Consider the following 18,751-nt stretch of genomic DNA (forward strand, 5'->3'; position numbering starts at 1 on the left):
CTGGTTCTCTTTTCCTTTCCTTGCTTAAAGAGGCAAGGATTATAAATCCTCTCGCCTCATCTAAAATGAAGTTTAATTGCTAATTCCAAGCAGGTAGTTATAGCGGATTTCCTATCAGCTTTTTTAAGTTTTCCCAACATTGTGGTCTAACCAAATTGCTCGACAGTGGGTTCTCACCCCTAATACATTTCTCCTTTCGCTTATCTCTCAGTTGTTGTATATTGTTCATTTGAGTTATTGGTTTAATCGTATTAGGTTAGTCAGCTATCTCTTTTTGTGTCTAAGTCTTCAAAACTTAAATAATAAAAAAAAATCTACATTCATTTTGAAAAATAAATGCAATACTTGATTAATTTCATATCTTTATTTAAAATAGTTTTGGCATGGCATATCATTTTATTGACTCAGTTGGAAATGATGTGGATGTTGTATCTGATTCTGAGGCATATATATTCTTAAGTAACATAACATATAGGATATTGTCCAAACTTGCTAGACTATTTAATTGATCTTATTACTTTAAAGGGGGAGAGTTTCATGATAAATTATTTTATTACATTTATGTTGTATTTATATATTATATTTATTACATTTATATTCCACATTATATATTTGTATTGTTATTTTAGTGTTTATTGTCAATTTTGATAGATATATTGATATATCAATACTGATTTTAATCATACTAAATAACAATTACTGCTATTATTTATCAGCATTAAATATTTACATTTTTAATATCGAGTTAGTCATATTTTAGAATAATAGGATTATCTTTTAATAGGATAATTGGCAAAATCTAATTCAAATGTGATGGGTTGCATTCCAAAGGAATGTGAGAGGACAGGTTGCCTGCAAAATGCCAGGACCCAGGACCTGTTGGTGCCATGTCTCTCTCTAGCCAGTCTAATGATCTAAAAGCTGAGCAGAAGTCTTTTTTTTTCAGGATGAGCGGAAAAGTATAGTGTTTGAGTAGCACATTTTCATGCCTGGCATTCATCAGGCTGAAACCTCGCTCATAATTGGTGCTTGGCGCTTGGAATGTTGCGCAAATGTCCAGCAGACGAGACAGAAGTTCAAACTGTTGCTCTCTTAGGTGCTCAGGCATGAAACTGTGCCGCTCAAACACTATACTTTTCCGCTCACCCTGAAAAAAAATTAGAGGGAACATTGGATAGCTCATTACCAATTGCTCTGAGTTTTGCCAGTGAAGGAAATAGAAGCATCCATAACTATTTTAATTAAAAAAGGAAATAAATTCACTTGCTTTATGGATGTTTTAAATAAAGACTATTATTTACTATAATATTACAAGACCATAAGATTATTTTAAATAATTCATTTTATTGCTGTCTTGAAAACAGTTTTATATGCTTGTTGGGCATATGATCTGTCATTCATTCATTCATTCATTCATTCATTCATTCATTCATTCATTCATTCATTCATTCAATAGGGACTGAGGTGGAAGAACCAGAAACAACCATCCAAGGTGAGTATATCTAGTCCTATGTCTATATATCCTAACTCTGTTGCCCCCATTCCTGTAAAGTTATGTCCATTCTTTGATTTGTATACACAACAGATGTTTGTTATGATGTATGCAAATTAAAGATAATGAAGTTAATATTATGCTTTAAAGATTTTATGAACAATGGATGTCAAGACTTACATACATAAATATGGTAGTATCCCACAGTATCAGTAGACCTTTGTAGTTGGCAATAGTGGATTATGTTTTTTAAAAATATTTTTTTTTCAGCAGGTGTTTGTTAAGGGTTTTTGTTAATCAACTAAAACTAGAAAGGATTTGATATCTAGAAGTTGGGTGGACTTGTAGAGGCCCAATATGTATGACGCAGTTTTAAGAGAGGTGCTATGTGGATTAAGTGCTCTGAGAAAATGCAGGTCCCTAACTAAGTGTCAAGGGAGGGAGGCAATAATCAATGTTAAGGCCCTACATCAAAAAGACGGATCAGTGCTTGAGGCAGCAGAAAGAAAAGTTGATTAAAATAAAAGGGGGGTGGCTTTTGTGAGTATACACCTGAGCATATTATGATTATGGTTTCTGGAGTCATATGTGATCTGGAAAAAAACTGAAAAAGAAAAATAATTGACCGAAGCTGAACACAGTATTTATTTTTATTGTATAATATCAATCTAATCCTCTGACTCCAATATGTTATATTCAGCACAAATTCCATTTAATGTAAATGTTTGTGGGAGATGCAACTTTGATTATTCTTAAAACAATAAGAAAGTTAAGTTTGTTGAAACTTCTGTCTTATGGGGCAAGAAGTGATTTTCTATCATGCATTTGATTTGGAATGTGTTTATTACGAAACAAGTTATTGTTGCCCCAGAATGATATTTATTTTAGTTGGTATGTCCGCTCTTCTAGCTCTACTACGTAGGTTATATTTAATAAGTTTTATTGAGTGTGGATTACTGACCAGGCTCAAAGAATTTGATTTGACATTTGTTTTATCATGGGTGAGAAACATTGCAATTGAAATCAAATTCCAGTCAATCCCACTCACTGTGTGCAATAGCGATGGATGAATGGGGTTATACTCTAACAATATCTAGATGGCAAGAAATTTGTGGTCAAGATATTGTATTCATAAAGATTGTATGCAAATGAGGATAATGTTCCCCTACATTAATTTATGAGCAGAAACTTGATAGGATTTGGGTGAAACCTATTCATTCACCAATATTTCAGGAATTTAAACTCTTCTCTTAGGAGAACAAAAAACAAAACAATGAAAGAGTACCTAGCTAAATAAAAGAAATGATTCCTTCGATGATTATGGTATTTGCTGTATCGTTGATTTTTGTACAGCTAAAAAGAAAACAGACCAGTTATTTTCTCACTTTCTCTGCAGGGAGTAATGAGTGGTTAAAGTTTCAGGATGCTGAATACAAGTTCTTTGATCACCATTCAACTTGGGTGCAGGCTCAACGGATTTGCACATGGTTTCAAGCTGATTTGGTGTCAATTCATAGCCAAACTGAATTGGATTTTCTGGGCCAAAACTTGAAGAAGGTAGGACACTGTCTGAAATACGATGATGTGATGAATTCATGTCAAATACAATTAGTCAAATTGGTATTGTGTTGTCTTAGGGACTGTAGGGGTTTTAAGATCAATCAAAAGACATTTCCATCCATCCAAAACAATTCTTTTACGGAAAAAACAAAAGTGGGAGAACTTGTAAGAAACAGAAAAAATTTATAAAAAGAAGACAAAGTACTTTTGCTTTCCTCTAGAAAACAAAATCTGTGGAGGATGAATTACCCCCTTGATAACACATCCATTTCCAAAACAGCCTATTATAAGAAGAGAATATTGATGATTGGTAGGATGGGAGGGTGGTCTGGAGGAAGACATCAAAAACAAGACTCTGTATCATAACTTAATTTTGCAAATTTGTATGGGATATTATATAATTTATTTTTATTGTTTTTTAATTATTAAGAAAAAAGAAAAACACAAAGATAATAATTTGGAAAGGCTTATTTTGAGAAAGAGAAGAGAAAAAAACAATATAAAAAAGTGCTTTAACAAAAATAATAATGAAAAAATAGGACAAAGAAACAAATAGTATCATTGTAATAGTAAATAGTTGCAATTTCATATGTGCTAAACTAATGCAAATATTATTCAATGTACTAATATATTTATACAAGCATCATTTTAAGTTATCATATACATGTACTCTATATAAATGAATCCTATATTTCATTATTGTTGTCTATACAAGTATACATCTATAAACAATTTGCTTGTAAGTAAGTGTAATCAAGCCTTCAATCTATTGACTAAAAGAGGCCCTTTATCTTTCCAATGATGCAATATCAGTCATCGCCATAGCAAGAGCATAGAAAATCCATGTACATCATCCAAATTCCATATACTAGAGTTCAAAAGAACGTTATCCTCCCCAAAAAATTAGCTTTTGTTGCACATATTTACACAATCCACCACTTTCTTGCCAAACTTGGTAAATAGAAAATATTGTGGAAGCATATGTTTTAAAGAAGCATTATCCTTACTACATCTTCAACCAAGTGCTGTTTTTAACAGCCCTTTTCGATATAAATATAATGGCAGTCCAATAGGTTTAAGTGTTCAAAGTATAGTGTATATGCATCTTTTAATTCAAACATGGCTAATTGTGATTTTGACTTCTTATTTTAAGCTAAAAAAGAATGCTCTTTTTCCATTGATGTGTTAGAGAACTTTACATTCCAGTGCGATTGATAAATGAGCCAATGATTTGAATATACAAGTTCTCATTCAGTTTCTGGCATTTTCAGGTGAAGGATTAAGGATTAATGTACATAATTATTTTTATTCTATGTTTAAAAGTACCTACAAAGAACATAGCACTAATGAAACCATGCTGTTGGAATGATCCTAATACTAATATCATTTTCCTAATGGAAGGGCCAGGTAACTTTTATCCATAAAGTGATCCTATTACACTGTATAATTTAGCCTTGTACATTAGGTGCATATTAGATGGCTTCAATGAGAACCTTAGCCAGACCAGTGGGCAAGCTAGCTGAACTGAGTAGAAGTTTTAATTCAAAACATCTGAAGAACGCCAAACTCTGGAAGACTGCCAGATTTAATATGGAGTTTTTTTTTGTAGGTAATGGTAAAGTGTTTTTTTAAATAAATACTGGGCTAGACAAAACAACATGGTTTGGTATAAGAGAGTTTGCTGTGTGCAGTTAGGGCTTCATGTATAGGTAAGCTAAGTGGGGATTGAAGCTTACTAAGAATGAATCTGTGCATTTGCAGGGCGACTTTAATTGATATTTTATTCTGCCTTTCTTCAAGAATATACAAGGCGGCATATGTAAGGTTATATAAAAGCATGTTGTTTGATCCTTGAAAATATAATAGAGAATTAATAACCTTAAAGAGAGATTGGTGGACTTGTGATTGAAGGCAGCAGTGTCAAAAATTATTTAATAGTACTTAAGGCATGTTTCATCGAAAGCTAGAATAATGAAAGAAGGAGGCCCAGGATGGCATTTTTTTTAGTCACAACAGGTAGTTTGACATTGGAGAGAAATGATTAGTTCTCTTATTCTCATTCTCCCTCTTACTCACGATGATATTTCTAATGCCAATATATACAATCCTTGACCAGTTTTCAAGAGGTCAGGAGGAACATTGGTGGACTGGATTAAACACCTATGAGAATGATGGACGGTTTCGGTGAGTTTTCTATGTTCTTCATTAACACCTGTCACTGCTCTAGAAATGTTTTATTTCATGGCTTCATCTTTGCTTAAAATATAAAAGCCTCCCTCTGTGCCATTTACTTCCTTCAGGTGGTCTGATGGTTCCTTATTGAATTTCATCTCATGGGCACCTGACAAACCACAGCTTATCAGCAAAGAAAGGAAGTGTGTGTACATGACAGCTAGCCGAGGTTAGTAGTAGATATTCATGGAATTGCTTAACATTCCCAAATGATAATTGATTTCTTTCTTGAGTACCTTTACTGTGTCTTTGGCCAGTTTGCATATGGCATAACACAGCACACTACTGGGCCTTGGGCTGTTTGGAACTGGGCTGCGGAAGGGATGGGCAAGCATCCTCACTTGAACAAGCAGCAGGCAAGTGTGAGCTCCATTTGCATGAGTGGTGGGTCAGTGCATCCACCACTCACACAAATGGAACTGCACACTTGCCCACACTTGCCCACTGCTTACATGGAACCACCCCCGCCTCGCTGCACTCAGACAGTCTGCAAAGCTGGAAAGTTTGGGAACTCTGGCATTTCTTTGCTTTCTTTGTTCCTGATACTTCTCCTGAAGTTGGTGCTTGGTGCATGACAAAAAATCATGTCAATATTCCCATGATGTTTGTGGAAGCCAAGTTGTGACTCTGGCAGCAGGCCCAGCTCCAGATGGGGGACCAGACGATTTAGCAGAATTTTTGCAATGTTTTTTACTGCAATGAAGACTAGCAAATCCTTTAAAAGTTGTCACATATAAAATTGTATAATTAATAAACAAAAATGAACATAAAGCAATAGGAGATTACATACTGAAGCTGGAGTGACTGATGGGTTGATAGTTTAATTTGCATCATTATTTGTTTCTGCATTCTATATGCAGCTGTGCAAAATTGTGCTACTTTATGGGCAACATAAAGGAATTCGTCTGAATGTTATGGAAGGCTTGTTTAAAGAACCATAATTTACACTATAGATTCCTATAACATTTGCAATAAAGTAGAACATGGCTTAACTATTTCAATCAACTCTAAGCATGGAAACCTGCTGTATGGCAAAATAGATGGAAGGATAATAAATTGATCTTGCAAGAAATGTTCTCTACTGTTTAGGAGAATCCAAAGTGGTGAAATGTTTATTTGACTGCAGATTCAAAATAAACCCTTGGCATCCATCGTTATTGGGAAATTAAGTCCATTTGCCAGTCAATATTCTAGACTTGTTTGTTAATCAATACAAAATTATGCAAGTGTCCTCAATTTTCTCCTACGCCTGATTATTGTCTGAATAAATAATAGTATAAAATACATAAAGCAAAATTTATAAACATTTTCCAACCAGGAGAGATTGGGAGAATATTTTGCAAGGAACTGATTAAGAAATCAAACACTGAAAATCCAACAGGTCAATTAACCATCCAAATGTTCCTTATCTATCAGTTAATAGAACAGCTTCTTACCAGTTTTCCCAGGGAATATGTGTAGGAGACTGAGAAAGTTTCCTTCTTAAGAATCTGGGAGATACATTGGATTCAGAAAGCAAAACAAAGCAGCTGCTGAGATTTCTGTAATTTATCCTCTTTCTTAGAACATACCTTGTTAAAGGTTTTTAAGAAGAATCTTGTGACTTATGATGGAGGAGGAGGGTGGGGGTCAAGAACTTTCTAATCCAACAAATTCATCTGTACTGAATTATCAGTCATCAAGGCAAAGAGAGTTTTATCAGGTGCAGAGAAAGGTTCTTCTATTGCAGTTAGTTAATTCTAGCCTACAAACTATCTCTAAGACTTTAAAGTTGCATTACTACAAGTAATCCTTGACTTACAACAGTTCACTCAGTGACCATTCAAAGTTACAATAGCACATTTTCACACTTACAACCACTGTCCAACCAGGGTCACATGATCAAAATTCAGATGCTTGACAAGTGGTTCATAATTATAACAATTGCCCTGTCCCAGAGTCATGTGATCAGCTTTTGGACTTGTGACAAAGAAAATCAATGGGAAACCTAGCTTCACTTAATAACCATGTTACTAACTTAACAAATGCAATAGCAATAGCAGTAGACTTATATACCGCTTCATAGGGCTTTCAGCCTTCTCTAAGCGGTTTACAGAGAGTCAGCATATTGCCCCCAACAATCTGGGTCCTCATTTTACCCACCTCGGAAGGATGGAAGGCTGAGTCAACCCTGAGCTGGTGAGATTTGAACCGCTGAACTGCTGATCTAGCAGTAGCCTGCAGTGCTGCATTTAACCACTGCGCCACCTTGGCTCTGCAGTGATTCACTTAACAACTATGGCAAGCAAAGTCATCAAAAGGGGCAAGCTCACTTAACAAATGTTTCACTTAGCAGCAGAAACGTTTGGCTCAATTATGGTCATAACTTGATTACCTGTACTTGCCCAATTAATCTCTTTGATTTCATGGACTGATGAGTTCAACGAATGGGAAAAACATACCCATGGTAGATATAATGAGAGATGGAGCTCCTTTCTCCCCCCCCCGCCCCACATTCTAGGTACTGTTGAATTATTTATATAAAGCTTCAACATGGGTAATCTCTTTTGTTATGAACATTTCTTAGGTTATTGTAGAACTGCAGTTTCCATTATATTCTTTCTCGGTAGATTTTTTTAAAGGCAGCAATTTCAACAAATATAACGAAAAAAATAGGTTTTTTTAAAATCCCATGATAAAAAGCTTGAAATGTTTTTTTCTTGCTTTTTTCCCCAATTAGCAAAGTGCCAAACTTGGTATTCTTATCCACCATGGAGAAACTTTGTGCAATGCACCAAACTCAAAGAAATGTCCCTAGTGGTAGACTCCTTTCTGTTCTTATTTCCTTGCTATTAAACTACTATAGTGTCTTCTCTCCCCACTTTCCATATTCTTTTTTAACAACTGGAATGCAATTAACCATTAATATGGAAATGTCTATAAAGTTCCGTTCATTTATATTTCATTTTAGTGGTGTGGGTCTACATGGCTTTTCAGACACAGCAGGTAAGAGAGGAAACATCCCAACTTTCATATTTTGAGTTTTTCTCTGCCAGAATTTTAATACCAAGTCTTGGTAACATTTACTAGTACAGCAGTTTCTTTGAGATGGCCACTGTGCTCTGACATCCCTTGAACGAAGCTCATCATCATTTCTCCATCCTCTGCAGAAGACTGGGGTGACCAGAGATGCCTCACAGCTCTGCCTTATATTTGCAAGCGTACCAACATCACCACTGTGCAGCCCTCCTTGCCATTGCTACCTGTACCAACTCCTGGCAGCTGTGCCCAAGGCTGGCATGCGTTCATTAATAAGGTATTCTATTGTAAATAATAAAGGGGGACAATTTGAGAGGAATGTCTGTCTGTGCATCCTGTTTGAGCTGAATATGTGAGAAGAAAAGTAAGGTTTGTGGAGAACACTGAAACTATTTCTTCACAATATCCCTATTCAGGACACTTCCCAAAAAGTCTGAGTAGAGTTGCCCTTTCGCTACTTAATGTTTAGCATATAAGAATAAATGAGTCAAGGAGCCAGTGCAGTAAAATGGTAAACTATGGTCGATGAGACTTTTGACTGAAATCCTAGTATGGTTCACTAAGTCGTTACTGGTTGGTCTACATCAGGGGTCCCCACTCCCTGGTCCTGGGATTGGTACTGGGCCTGGCATGCCAGAAACAGGACCACACAAGCGAGTGAAGCCCCACCCCAAGACGTAAAACCACCACCCCTCCAATCTGCGGAAAAACTTCCATGGAACCAGTCCCTGGTGCCCCAATGATTGGGGGACACTGGTCTACACTACCTCACTATGTTGTTGCAGGAAGAAAAAGTGTTTTTAGAGAGAGGAATAATAAGAGGAGCAAAAGTAAATTACTATAAATAAATCTGCATCAAAAAAATTCCTCCACATCGTGATTTTTAATCTTTCTCTTTGTTGTTAAAAACCATTTATAGTGCTTTAGGATCTATAATCAAGAAAAAGTGACATGGCTGGAGGCAAAACAGAAATGTGAAATTCAGGGAGGTATATTGGCTACTATCTCCAACCTTCTTGAGCAAGGTAAGTTTTATCCAAGGGTGTTTGGGTATGCGTACATGGCGAGATGCTTGTTCCGCCTCTGAAAAATGGACAGGTTTTAGTCCCAGAATAGATACGAGAGTTCTTCAATAGAAAAAATAATCATAAGGGAGAGTGGTATTTTTCTTGGAAAATTCACCTAATAAAGTGTCTATGGGGAGTGAGGGAGGCAGATAGTGAAACTAGTGGGGTGACTTCACAATGCAAGTTCTTTTTGTACATTTGGTGAGAGGTTACATGCGCATACTAGAAGGGCAGAACTTACGTTGCAACTACACAATACTGCATAATCTCTTCTGAAATCAGGAATAATATCGTGATTGGCTATGGGTTTCAGTAATAACTAAAACAAAAGTGCAAGCTTTTCTTGTTGGTAACAGCTGTCCCACTGAAAATGGTTTCTGTATCAATTCGGAATTTTCAGAACACTAAGATAAATAATGTTCCAGTTCACAGGAAGGGAAAAATAGTTTTTTTTAATCAATGTGTGATAGGCAGAGATCCATCTGTTTCTTTCTTTGCCTCTCAGCATCATAGTTAGTAGTCTTTGGTAGGGATATCTGTCTTATTCCCAAACTGCTCTTATTTCTGCTTAGAACAGATATATTCTCTGCTACAGTAGAATTTATTTTGTTGAGTTCATTCCAGTTATATCTGAAGTAGTAATAAAGAATAGAGGGCCCTGAAAATATAAATACTGCTTTTTTGTTAGCAGTTGAACAGCTAAACTAACAGATTGTCTATTCTAAACAAAACAATTGTAGAATAATTGTAGCAGTCTCATTATTACCAAAAGACTGCTCAAGTCTATGCCAAAAAGTGACAGGATGAGTACCATTTCAGTCCAGGGCAAGCCTTTTTTAATGCTATGGTCCAAGCATAGATTCAGAGGAGATAATATTGAACAATTCTGAGCTGATGTCTTTGGTAGTATCAATGTTAAAATAGTATTCTGACGCCATCCAATGAAGCTCATGATGTATAAAACCTGTTAGCTTTTAATTCTCCTTTATCTTGAATGTTGATCAAGGATTGCAGTGAAACAGAGGTAACAAAGCCAGGGGAGGACAGCAATACTTTCTGGGACAATGGGGAAAACATTAATAGAGGGACTAGTGGAATTCAACTTTTGAGTTCTTAGCTCCATTTAGAAAAATAGCACTATATTCATTGCTTTTTCTCTAATCGCACACCAAGCACTTTCCATTCCTTTGTTTCTTTCTTGCAGCTTTTATAACAACTCTTCTTCCAAATGTGACCTTTGATATATGGATTGGCCTCCATGATTCCAAGAAGGAATTTATCTGGGTAGAATCTGAGGCTGTCAAGTATGTGAACTGGGCCCCTGGAGAACCATCTGGATATGGAACATCCATTGCTAGTGATCAGCCGGTGAGTTGAAGTTTTATTCCTAATAGCATAATGAAGGCTCTGGATTAAGTAAAGTACAGAAAATATATTCAGTCAAACAGGATTGCAATTTCTGTTTGGACTTCCCTGCCAAAAACTGCAGAAGAAAAGGCTATGCCTTATGTATCTCTAGAATGCGGCTTTTGAATGCTGACTTCTGAATTTTTGAAGTTGGTCAATCATAAAAATGGGCTTTTGTGTGTTTTCATAAACAAATGACAATTTGTTTATTTGTCTTCAAACATTTGGCATGATTTTCAGAGAACATTTTTCTCTTCCCTCTAAATAAATATATAATAAAAGTAGATGGTATTTTTTGTTTTAGGTGATCTTAAAAATATTAAAACTTGTAATTAGTGTTAAAACTAGTATCTAGGCCAACATTCTTTTACATACAGATTAACCAGACACTTGTTTTTTCAAAGATGCTACCAGCACATCTTGCAACTGAGGTCATCTTCAACCTACAATTGGCAATTTAATGACTGTTGAAAGTTACGAGAGACTCAGGAAAAAATTGCTTCCAATCTGTCCTTGAAGTTCTGATTCCCCCATTATCCCAAAGGTCATGTGATCATATTTTAGGCATTTGACAACCTGTTTGTACTTATAACTGGTTGTCAAGAGTTCTGTAATTACATGATTGCCATTTACAATCTTCTCTGCTCATTTCACCAGAAATTCAGTGTGGAAACCTGCAGAGAAAGCTGCTGCCGCTTGTGGAGAACTTCCCCTCCCCTCTTTGCAGGGAACATTGGAGAAACAAAGTTTTTTGGGATACAAACTTTTCTCCAAGCCAGTGCCAGAGATTCCCCCACGCACCATGCAGAGGAGAACTTTGGTGCTGGGCTGGAGAAAAGAAGCTCGCATCTAGAAGATCTGAGCTTCTTCCCAACCTTTCCAGCCAGAAAGCTAGCAAATGTGATCTTTCTAAAAGCTAGGTATGCTTTTTCTAGGTTTTATACTCTTAAGAAAGATTGCACTTGTTAGCTTTCTGCCTGAAAAACTAATAAATGCAAAGTTTCTGAAGAGTAGAAAGGCTCTTCAAAGAAGATCCATCAGAGATCTGGGATTCCTTTTTTCACCCCAGTGTAATGGTTCTCTTCTGCACATGGAAAGGAGCAGATGGCCTGTAGTGGGCCAAAGAAACAAAGCTTGAATCTTTGGGATCTGAGTTTGTAAGACTCAGTGCAGGAATTTTCTTTTGGCAGGTAGCTCTTTTTTTCTTTTTAAGAAGAGATTGGAGAACCATTTGTCTGAAATGGTATAAGCAGTGGGTTAGACTAGAAGACTTCCAAGGCCCCTTCCACCTCTGTTATTCTATTATTCTCCTTTGTCTACTTGACCTGTCTGGTGACTTAGCATTCACAACTCAAAGTGCTGGGATTGTAATTGTTGAATTAAGTGGTTATATCAGCACCTCACTTAACTACCACAATTACCTACAACCAAAATTCCAGGCCCAATTGTGGTTTACAGTCAAGGACTATTGGTAATGAGTTCCAAAGTTTGGTAAAGATGAAGTAGCAGTTTGGTTCTGTTCATGTAGTATGAATTAAAATTGAATAGGATAGTTTGTGGTTTGACATATTGCAGGAGTGAGGCTACTGTGTCAACATATTGTGTATACTACGCTATCGGGCTTATTTATTTCACAACATGATTATTGTTCAGGTACAACAGGTTATGTGAAAACCACAACTTGGTTTAGTGTTCAGTGCGTTGCTTGTTTTTCTGTTTCTCTGGAACCCATTGTCTATTCTGCTTTGCCTATATACTTGTAACATTTGCCAAGAGTAGTTTCATATGTGTCATGTTGCAGTAATCATAAGACAAGAATTGGACAACTCAGTGTGGACACACTCAATCCATTAATCAAATCAATATTTATTTGGTCATAAGTCAGCAGACACTCAGAAAAATTCTTGTTGTTGTTTGATAGCTACCTGCTCATTGTGATTGCAGGTGTATGATTTTGATTTTCCCGGTTCTGTTTCTCATAGACCAACTGCGCTGTAATGTGGCATGGCCTCCCTCCCCTGTTTACAGGCCGTTGGGATGATAGGAACTGCCAAGAGGAGAAACATATTTTTATCTGCCAGAGAAGCAAAGGTAAGAGTTAGGAATAATGCAAGAAAATAACATTGGCTTAAGTTATGCTTAGCAGAGAGCGCTTGCGATAATTTTAATTCCTTGTGCCAAGGATGTAGGCATTCATTCCTGTTGTCCCCAAGGGAGGAAGAATTATATTAGTCTGTGGCAACAACACAGATAAAATAATCTGGTAGAATTTTCAAGACTGGCCAACGGTGAGAAAACAGTCTTTAACAATGGTCAGAAGTAGAATACAGACATTAACATTCTTCTCTCCTTTATCCTCATATGTCTTATCCTGGTCTAACTACGTAGAGGATGAGTGAGCATTCCTAATTAAAGAATTAAATATAAATGTTTTAAATGAGGGGGTATAATAGTATCTATGAATATAACTTGATTCTCTCACCATCCTTATACAGTGGCTTCCAGAAAGAACTAAAGTTCTATTTCACAGAAATGATAAGTAACCCGAAAATATCCAGTTTTTAGTGAAATGGAATAAAACACTTAAGAAACTATTTGATGATCAGCAAATTGCTACTAATTTTGAATAAAATTAATATTGCCTTGTTAATGGCTCTAAGGTATATTTGTAAAGTGTGACCAAGCTTTTATTTTCTTTTTCTCAAATTCTTCCTCCACATTCAAGACCCTACTCTAAATCCTTCTTCAACATCCTTCTTTCCTGTTCTAAACTCTACTCTTTCATATCTTAACAACACATACCGTATTTTGATGAAGCCACTCAAATGGCATGAAGCTGTGTTGTTATGTGAGAGTCTTAATGGAAGTCTAGCAAATGTGATGGAACCATTCACCCAGGCCTTCCTCACTCAAGTAGTCAGCAGCTTCCATACCCCACTTTGGATTGGATTGTCCAATGAAGAGGTGAGTTAACTATATTTAGAAACCACCGCATGTAAATCAAACCTGCCTTGCATGTAGTAGATGCAAAAAAAGGGAAGCATATCTAGGAGTCTGACATGATCTTGAGTTTATGTGTTGGCAAATTATTGTTCTGGAATAACAAATGGTGAAGGTATAAAAAAGTGGTGAATGCTGACTGATTTTCATTTCCAAAACCTCCTATGGAGAACTATTAACAATGCGATTCTATGGTGTGTATGTATGTATGTATGTATGTATGTATGTATGTATGTATGTATGTATGTATGTATGTATGTGTATATATATATATATATATATATATATATATATATATATATATATATATATATATATATATATATATATATATATATATATATTTTCTGAGGTTTTCGCGGGTGTTAGTATGTAGGTCTCTAGTTATTCGGGTTTTCTCCCGCGTAAAATTGGAGATGTTCATGCTGTTTAGCATGAACAGGCGGGACGATACCTCCCACCTGCCAGCCATTTGGAAGCCTGCCCTTATTGATAAACGAGTCCCGAACATGATGAATGACACCAGGCCCACACTAGCAAGAGCCACACAGAATATCACCACCAAACATCCACAAAGAAAACAGACAAAACCCCACACTTATGAGGAGGCATGACCACGGACCAGAAGCCAGACTGCAAATGCACAATTAGCTTCTTTAAACCCCTCCCATCCTTACATGAAACACAAACCCCCAACCAATCAGAACACACCTCCACCCAATCAGGACACATCTCCACCCAATCAGGACACAGCCAAGCTCCCACCCAATCAGTTCAAACCCCCACTGGCAGTTAAAAGGAAGAAACAGCCAAGACCTCACATTGCTCCTGGAAGCACCAAGCCTGAAGAAGCCTGAAGATGACGAATGAGACTTCGTCGAAACGTCGCCAAGACATCTCCAATTTTACGCGGGAGAAAACCCGAATAACTAGAGACCTACATACTAACATCCGCGAAAACTTCAGAAAACATGTATGTATGTATGTATGTATGTGTATGTGTGTGTGTGTGTGTGTGTGTGTGTGTGTGTGTGTGTGTGTGTGTGTGTATGTATGTATGTTGTTGTATTTGTACCAAATGTAACAAAAAGGCAACAGCAAAAATATTGGGTTTCTGCCTGGATGGTCTCTTGTGACGAGCCGAAGGACAGAGAATGGAAGTAGTGATCTTCCTCCCATATTTGGGCATACCGGGGGTTGTAAAAATCTTATATATGTGTGTGTCTGTGTCTGTGTGTGTGTGTGTGTGTGTGTATGTATATGTATATGTATATGTATATATGATAAATGTATGCCATGAAATATTTGATTTGTAGCCAGATTGATTAGTCCAGTGTGGCAAAATTTTATATATATTGACTTTTTTTAGGGGAGACGTAACTATGAATGGTTTATAGATGAGAGCATCTCCTACACAAACTGGCAAGATGGAGAACCACAACAAATGGCAGGGTGTGCATACATGGATATAGATGGAACATGGCGAACTGCCAGTTGCAACACAAAGCTTCAAGGGGCCATCTGCAAGTTGAACACAGGTAATATACCTGTATGACATCTATACAGATGGAGGAGGGAATACTGAAATAAGGACTCTCTTCTCTCATCCTCTGAATCTTAATAAAGAGATCAGGAAAAAATCATTTTGTCATTTGTTTTTAATGACTAAAATCAATGTAAGTACTTGCTAAGTTTCTTCTAACCAAGTATTCTGCTTCAGGACCCCTTTCTTCACACAAGTGGAGTTACAATGGAAGTTGTCCTAAAACAATAGAAGATTCTTCTTGGGTTCCTTTCCGAAACCATTGCTATGCTTTCCACATGGAAGTTATTCTAGGCCAGAAGGAAGCTGTGAAGAAATGCCAGAAAGGTGAATCTTGCTAGAATTAATGGATTCTTGTCTTGTTTGTTTTGGCTATTACTCGTTTGAAGTGTATAATTAAAGCATTGGAGGTCCAAATCCAGGGGCATTATCTTTTCATGAACCCCTCACCCAAAATAAATAGTAAGATATAAATGAGGATATGGATAAGGAGCAATCCCCTCTCTTTTACTCTGTCTATTTTTATATAAATGCTATGTGACATTCTTTTATCTTTGGTTTGACATGTATGCTATTTCTTACTCTTCTTTCTATTTCTTACTCTGCCCATCAAAGACATCTAGCATATTTGGTGATAATTATTTTGTGTCAGACATTTATTTAAGAACATTCTTCCAAAATTCCAATATTTTATTGCATTCTCACCAAAGATAAAAGAATATTCACTTTGATTGCCAGCTCCTCAGACTCGTCTGTATCTTCCCAACATCTCACTAAATATTGAGAAGATATGTGTGAGGTTCTTATTGGGGTTTGATGCGGCTAATGTAAATTTCCAGATGTAATTCCTGCATGGATACTCAAAAGAGTTTTTTTTAATGCTGAATAGAAACTGCCAAATGTTATTGCTTAGTTATTTCTACTAAGTCACAGACTCATTTTAGCCCTGAAATAAGTTTACCATAATTTCTTTCAAAATCTAATAAAACTTTGAAGTCATGCCATTATGTTCTGTTAATATTTTTTCCAAAAATTGATAGATGTCTATTTGCAAATTTCATCTCTTTTTTTCTTTTGTCATATTGAATTGACATAGCATCAAAGAAACCATGAGAATTGTTATTCCACTTTTTTTAGATTATACACATATAAAAAGCGCCTTTCTTGCTCTTAAGGGTGGTGTATGTTTTCCTCAATCCTGGGTCCTCTAGCAGCAGCCTTAGAATCTGAGGGTTCTGCGTAGGAGTTTAGCTGCTCCTAGCACTGCACTCTTGGACAAAGAGCTCTGATGTTGTTTCTGGGATCTGTTGGAGCCATTCATTAGTTTAAGTTGTAGCACTAGATTTTCCTACCACCACTGCTACCACTTTGGCTTTTACTTTCCAGATTCTGTACAGAATAATAGTTGGAAGGTTCCTTGGAGGTTTTCTAATCAAATCTCTATTCAAACAGCAACAAATGGTTGTCCAAACTCCCCTTCAAAATCTCCAGTGTTGGAGCAGTCACAACTTCTGGGGGCAAGGTCTTCCATTGATTAATTGCTTTCAGGAACTTTCTCCTATGTTCTAGGTTGGTTTGGACAACGTTTGATATGTACATGTTCCCGCCTTTCTGGCTCAGATCTTGCTTTCCTTTTTGCTGCTTTCACTTTATATCTAGTAAAAGTACTTTATCTCTATTAAAATGGAGAGTTGAGGTTTTTCTTTCTTGGATATTGAAGGAGGCATGCCTGACACTTGTTACTTTTCCCTTTTGAAACTTGTCAAGCCATCAATGCCAACAAATCTTTCCCCTATAATTATCCCCAAATTCCTAATATTCTTGTTCACTTCCTAAACAACTCCCAACCTTGTTCAGTTTCTGTATAGGCATAAACATCACTCTAACATCACTCTAAGTTCCTTTGTGCTCTAAATGAGGAATGGTTTTGCTGCCCAATAAAAATATATCCTTATCTTAATAAATTAGCTATAATTTAACTATATTTCCTTAAGTCCTAATACAAATTAAAGTTTTATATATTATACTACATCATAACTGGTCGATATAATTTCCTTTATTATATTTTCATTTTGATCATCCTTTTGGAATTGTGCCTATTTTGATGTTCAGATTGTTCATTTTGCCAACATCAGTGGGAATCTTCAAGTCTGCCAGAATTTGATTCAAGTCCTGAATAATAGAAATTATCTCTGTTCCTTGTAGCTTTAAAGTTTCGACGGATATCTCCATTCATAGCAATTTTCCATTTTTATCAACAATTTATTATAGGCTTAAATGCAATTACATTTTGTAGAAGTTCGATGAATCTCTTTGTCTTCTCCCCATTTCATTTTCTTCAGCCTGTGACTTTCCTAAGAATTTTATCTCTGATACATTAATTTAGAAACTTAATTACAAAACCCCTGATTTTATTTCACTTTGCAAGCCTGGAATTTTGAATTCTTTGGGCATGTACTGTACTATAGTATGCCCTTTTCAGCCAAATGTAGATCGAGGAAGAGATTGTTACAATTTGTTTCTATATAATTTATCATAGTATTGTTCTGTTTTTTCTTTGATCTCTTTAATATAGAGGTTCATTAGCTTTAATATTCAGAATCTGCCAGAGGCATTTTAAGATCCATAATATCTTTCTCAATTATTCTTTATGCTAGTTAGAGGATGTTTTAGTACTTAAAACAATGGCCTGACTACAGGTAGTTCTCAATTTACGACAATTGAGCCAAAATTTCTGTTGCTAAGTGAGACACTTATTAAATGCTCCATTTTATGACCTTACTTGTCACAGTTGTTAAGTTAATCCCTGCAGTGGTTAAATTAGTAACATAGTTGTTAAATGAATCTGGCTTCCTCATTGATTTTGTTTGTCAGAAGGTCACAAAAGGTGATTATATGACCCCAGGACACTCCAACCATCATAAATATGACTCAGGTGCCAAACATCTGAATTTTGATCACCTGACCATGGGAAAGCTATAATGCTCATAAGTGTGAAAAATGGTCATAAGTCACTTTTTCAATGCTGTTGTAACTTCAAACGGTCACTAAATGAACTCAGTGAAATATTATAAGTCGAGGACTACCTGTACTTGCCTCAGCTATGTCTTATATCCTCTTTGGTAAAACTTTGAACTTTTTATTAATTATCTTCAGACATTACTTACCTGCTAATTTGTCTTTTACTGAAATAAAGGATTTCTGCCACTCCAGATTCAGATCCTAAATAAATTAATGTAATAAATGCTCGATATTTGGGATGATAGGATATCTCTGTGGCAGTAGACAGCAGTTTGTCCTCATCTTCCGCTTTTCAGCTGGAGGACTACTGTTTATTTGTTTTTGTCTAATTCATGCAAGTTCTGACTCTTTTTGCTTCTTGAGAAGCACCTTTCCTGGACAGTTTGTATTTCTCAGTTACCTTAGAAGGGA

The 18,751-nt window shown here is 36.2% G+C and overlaps 1 protein-coding gene across 2 annotated transcripts in view; it reads left to right on the forward strand.

Moving 5' to 3' along the window:
• Nucleotides 1–18,751, forward strand: part of MRC2 (mannose receptor C-type 2) — a 98,141-nt gene that overhangs the window by 73,224 nt on the left and 6,166 nt on the right. For both annotated transcript variants that reach the window (XM_087713290.1, XM_087713291.1), the window contains exons 16-26: nt 1,457–1,492; nt 2,889–3,049; nt 5,169–5,236; nt 5,353–5,453; nt 8,434–8,579; nt 9,222–9,327; nt 10,574–10,737; nt 12,759–12,867; nt 13,502–13,740; nt 15,146–15,314; nt 15,497–15,646. In XM_087713290.1, the coding sequence (XP_087569416.1) occupies nt 1,457–1,492; nt 2,889–3,049; nt 5,169–5,236; nt 5,353–5,453; nt 8,434–8,579; nt 9,222–9,327; nt 10,574–10,737; nt 12,759–12,867; nt 13,502–13,740; nt 15,146–15,314; nt 15,497–15,646 (1,449 nt within the window). The remainder of the gene's footprint in view (nt 1–1,456; nt 1,493–2,888; nt 3,050–5,168; nt 5,237–5,352; nt 5,454–8,433; nt 8,580–9,221; nt 9,328–10,573; nt 10,738–12,758; nt 12,868–13,501; nt 13,741–15,145; nt 15,315–15,496; nt 15,647–18,751) is intronic.

Source organism: Thamnophis sirtalis, unplaced genomic scaffold (assembly GCF_051295495.1).
Source record: "Thamnophis sirtalis isolate CommonGarterSnake01/CBP01778 unplaced genomic scaffold, rThaSir2_p1.2 scaffold_4, whole genome shotgun sequence".
Classification (NCBI taxonomy): domain Eukaryota; kingdom Metazoa; phylum Chordata; class Lepidosauria; order Squamata; family Natricidae; genus Thamnophis; species Thamnophis sirtalis.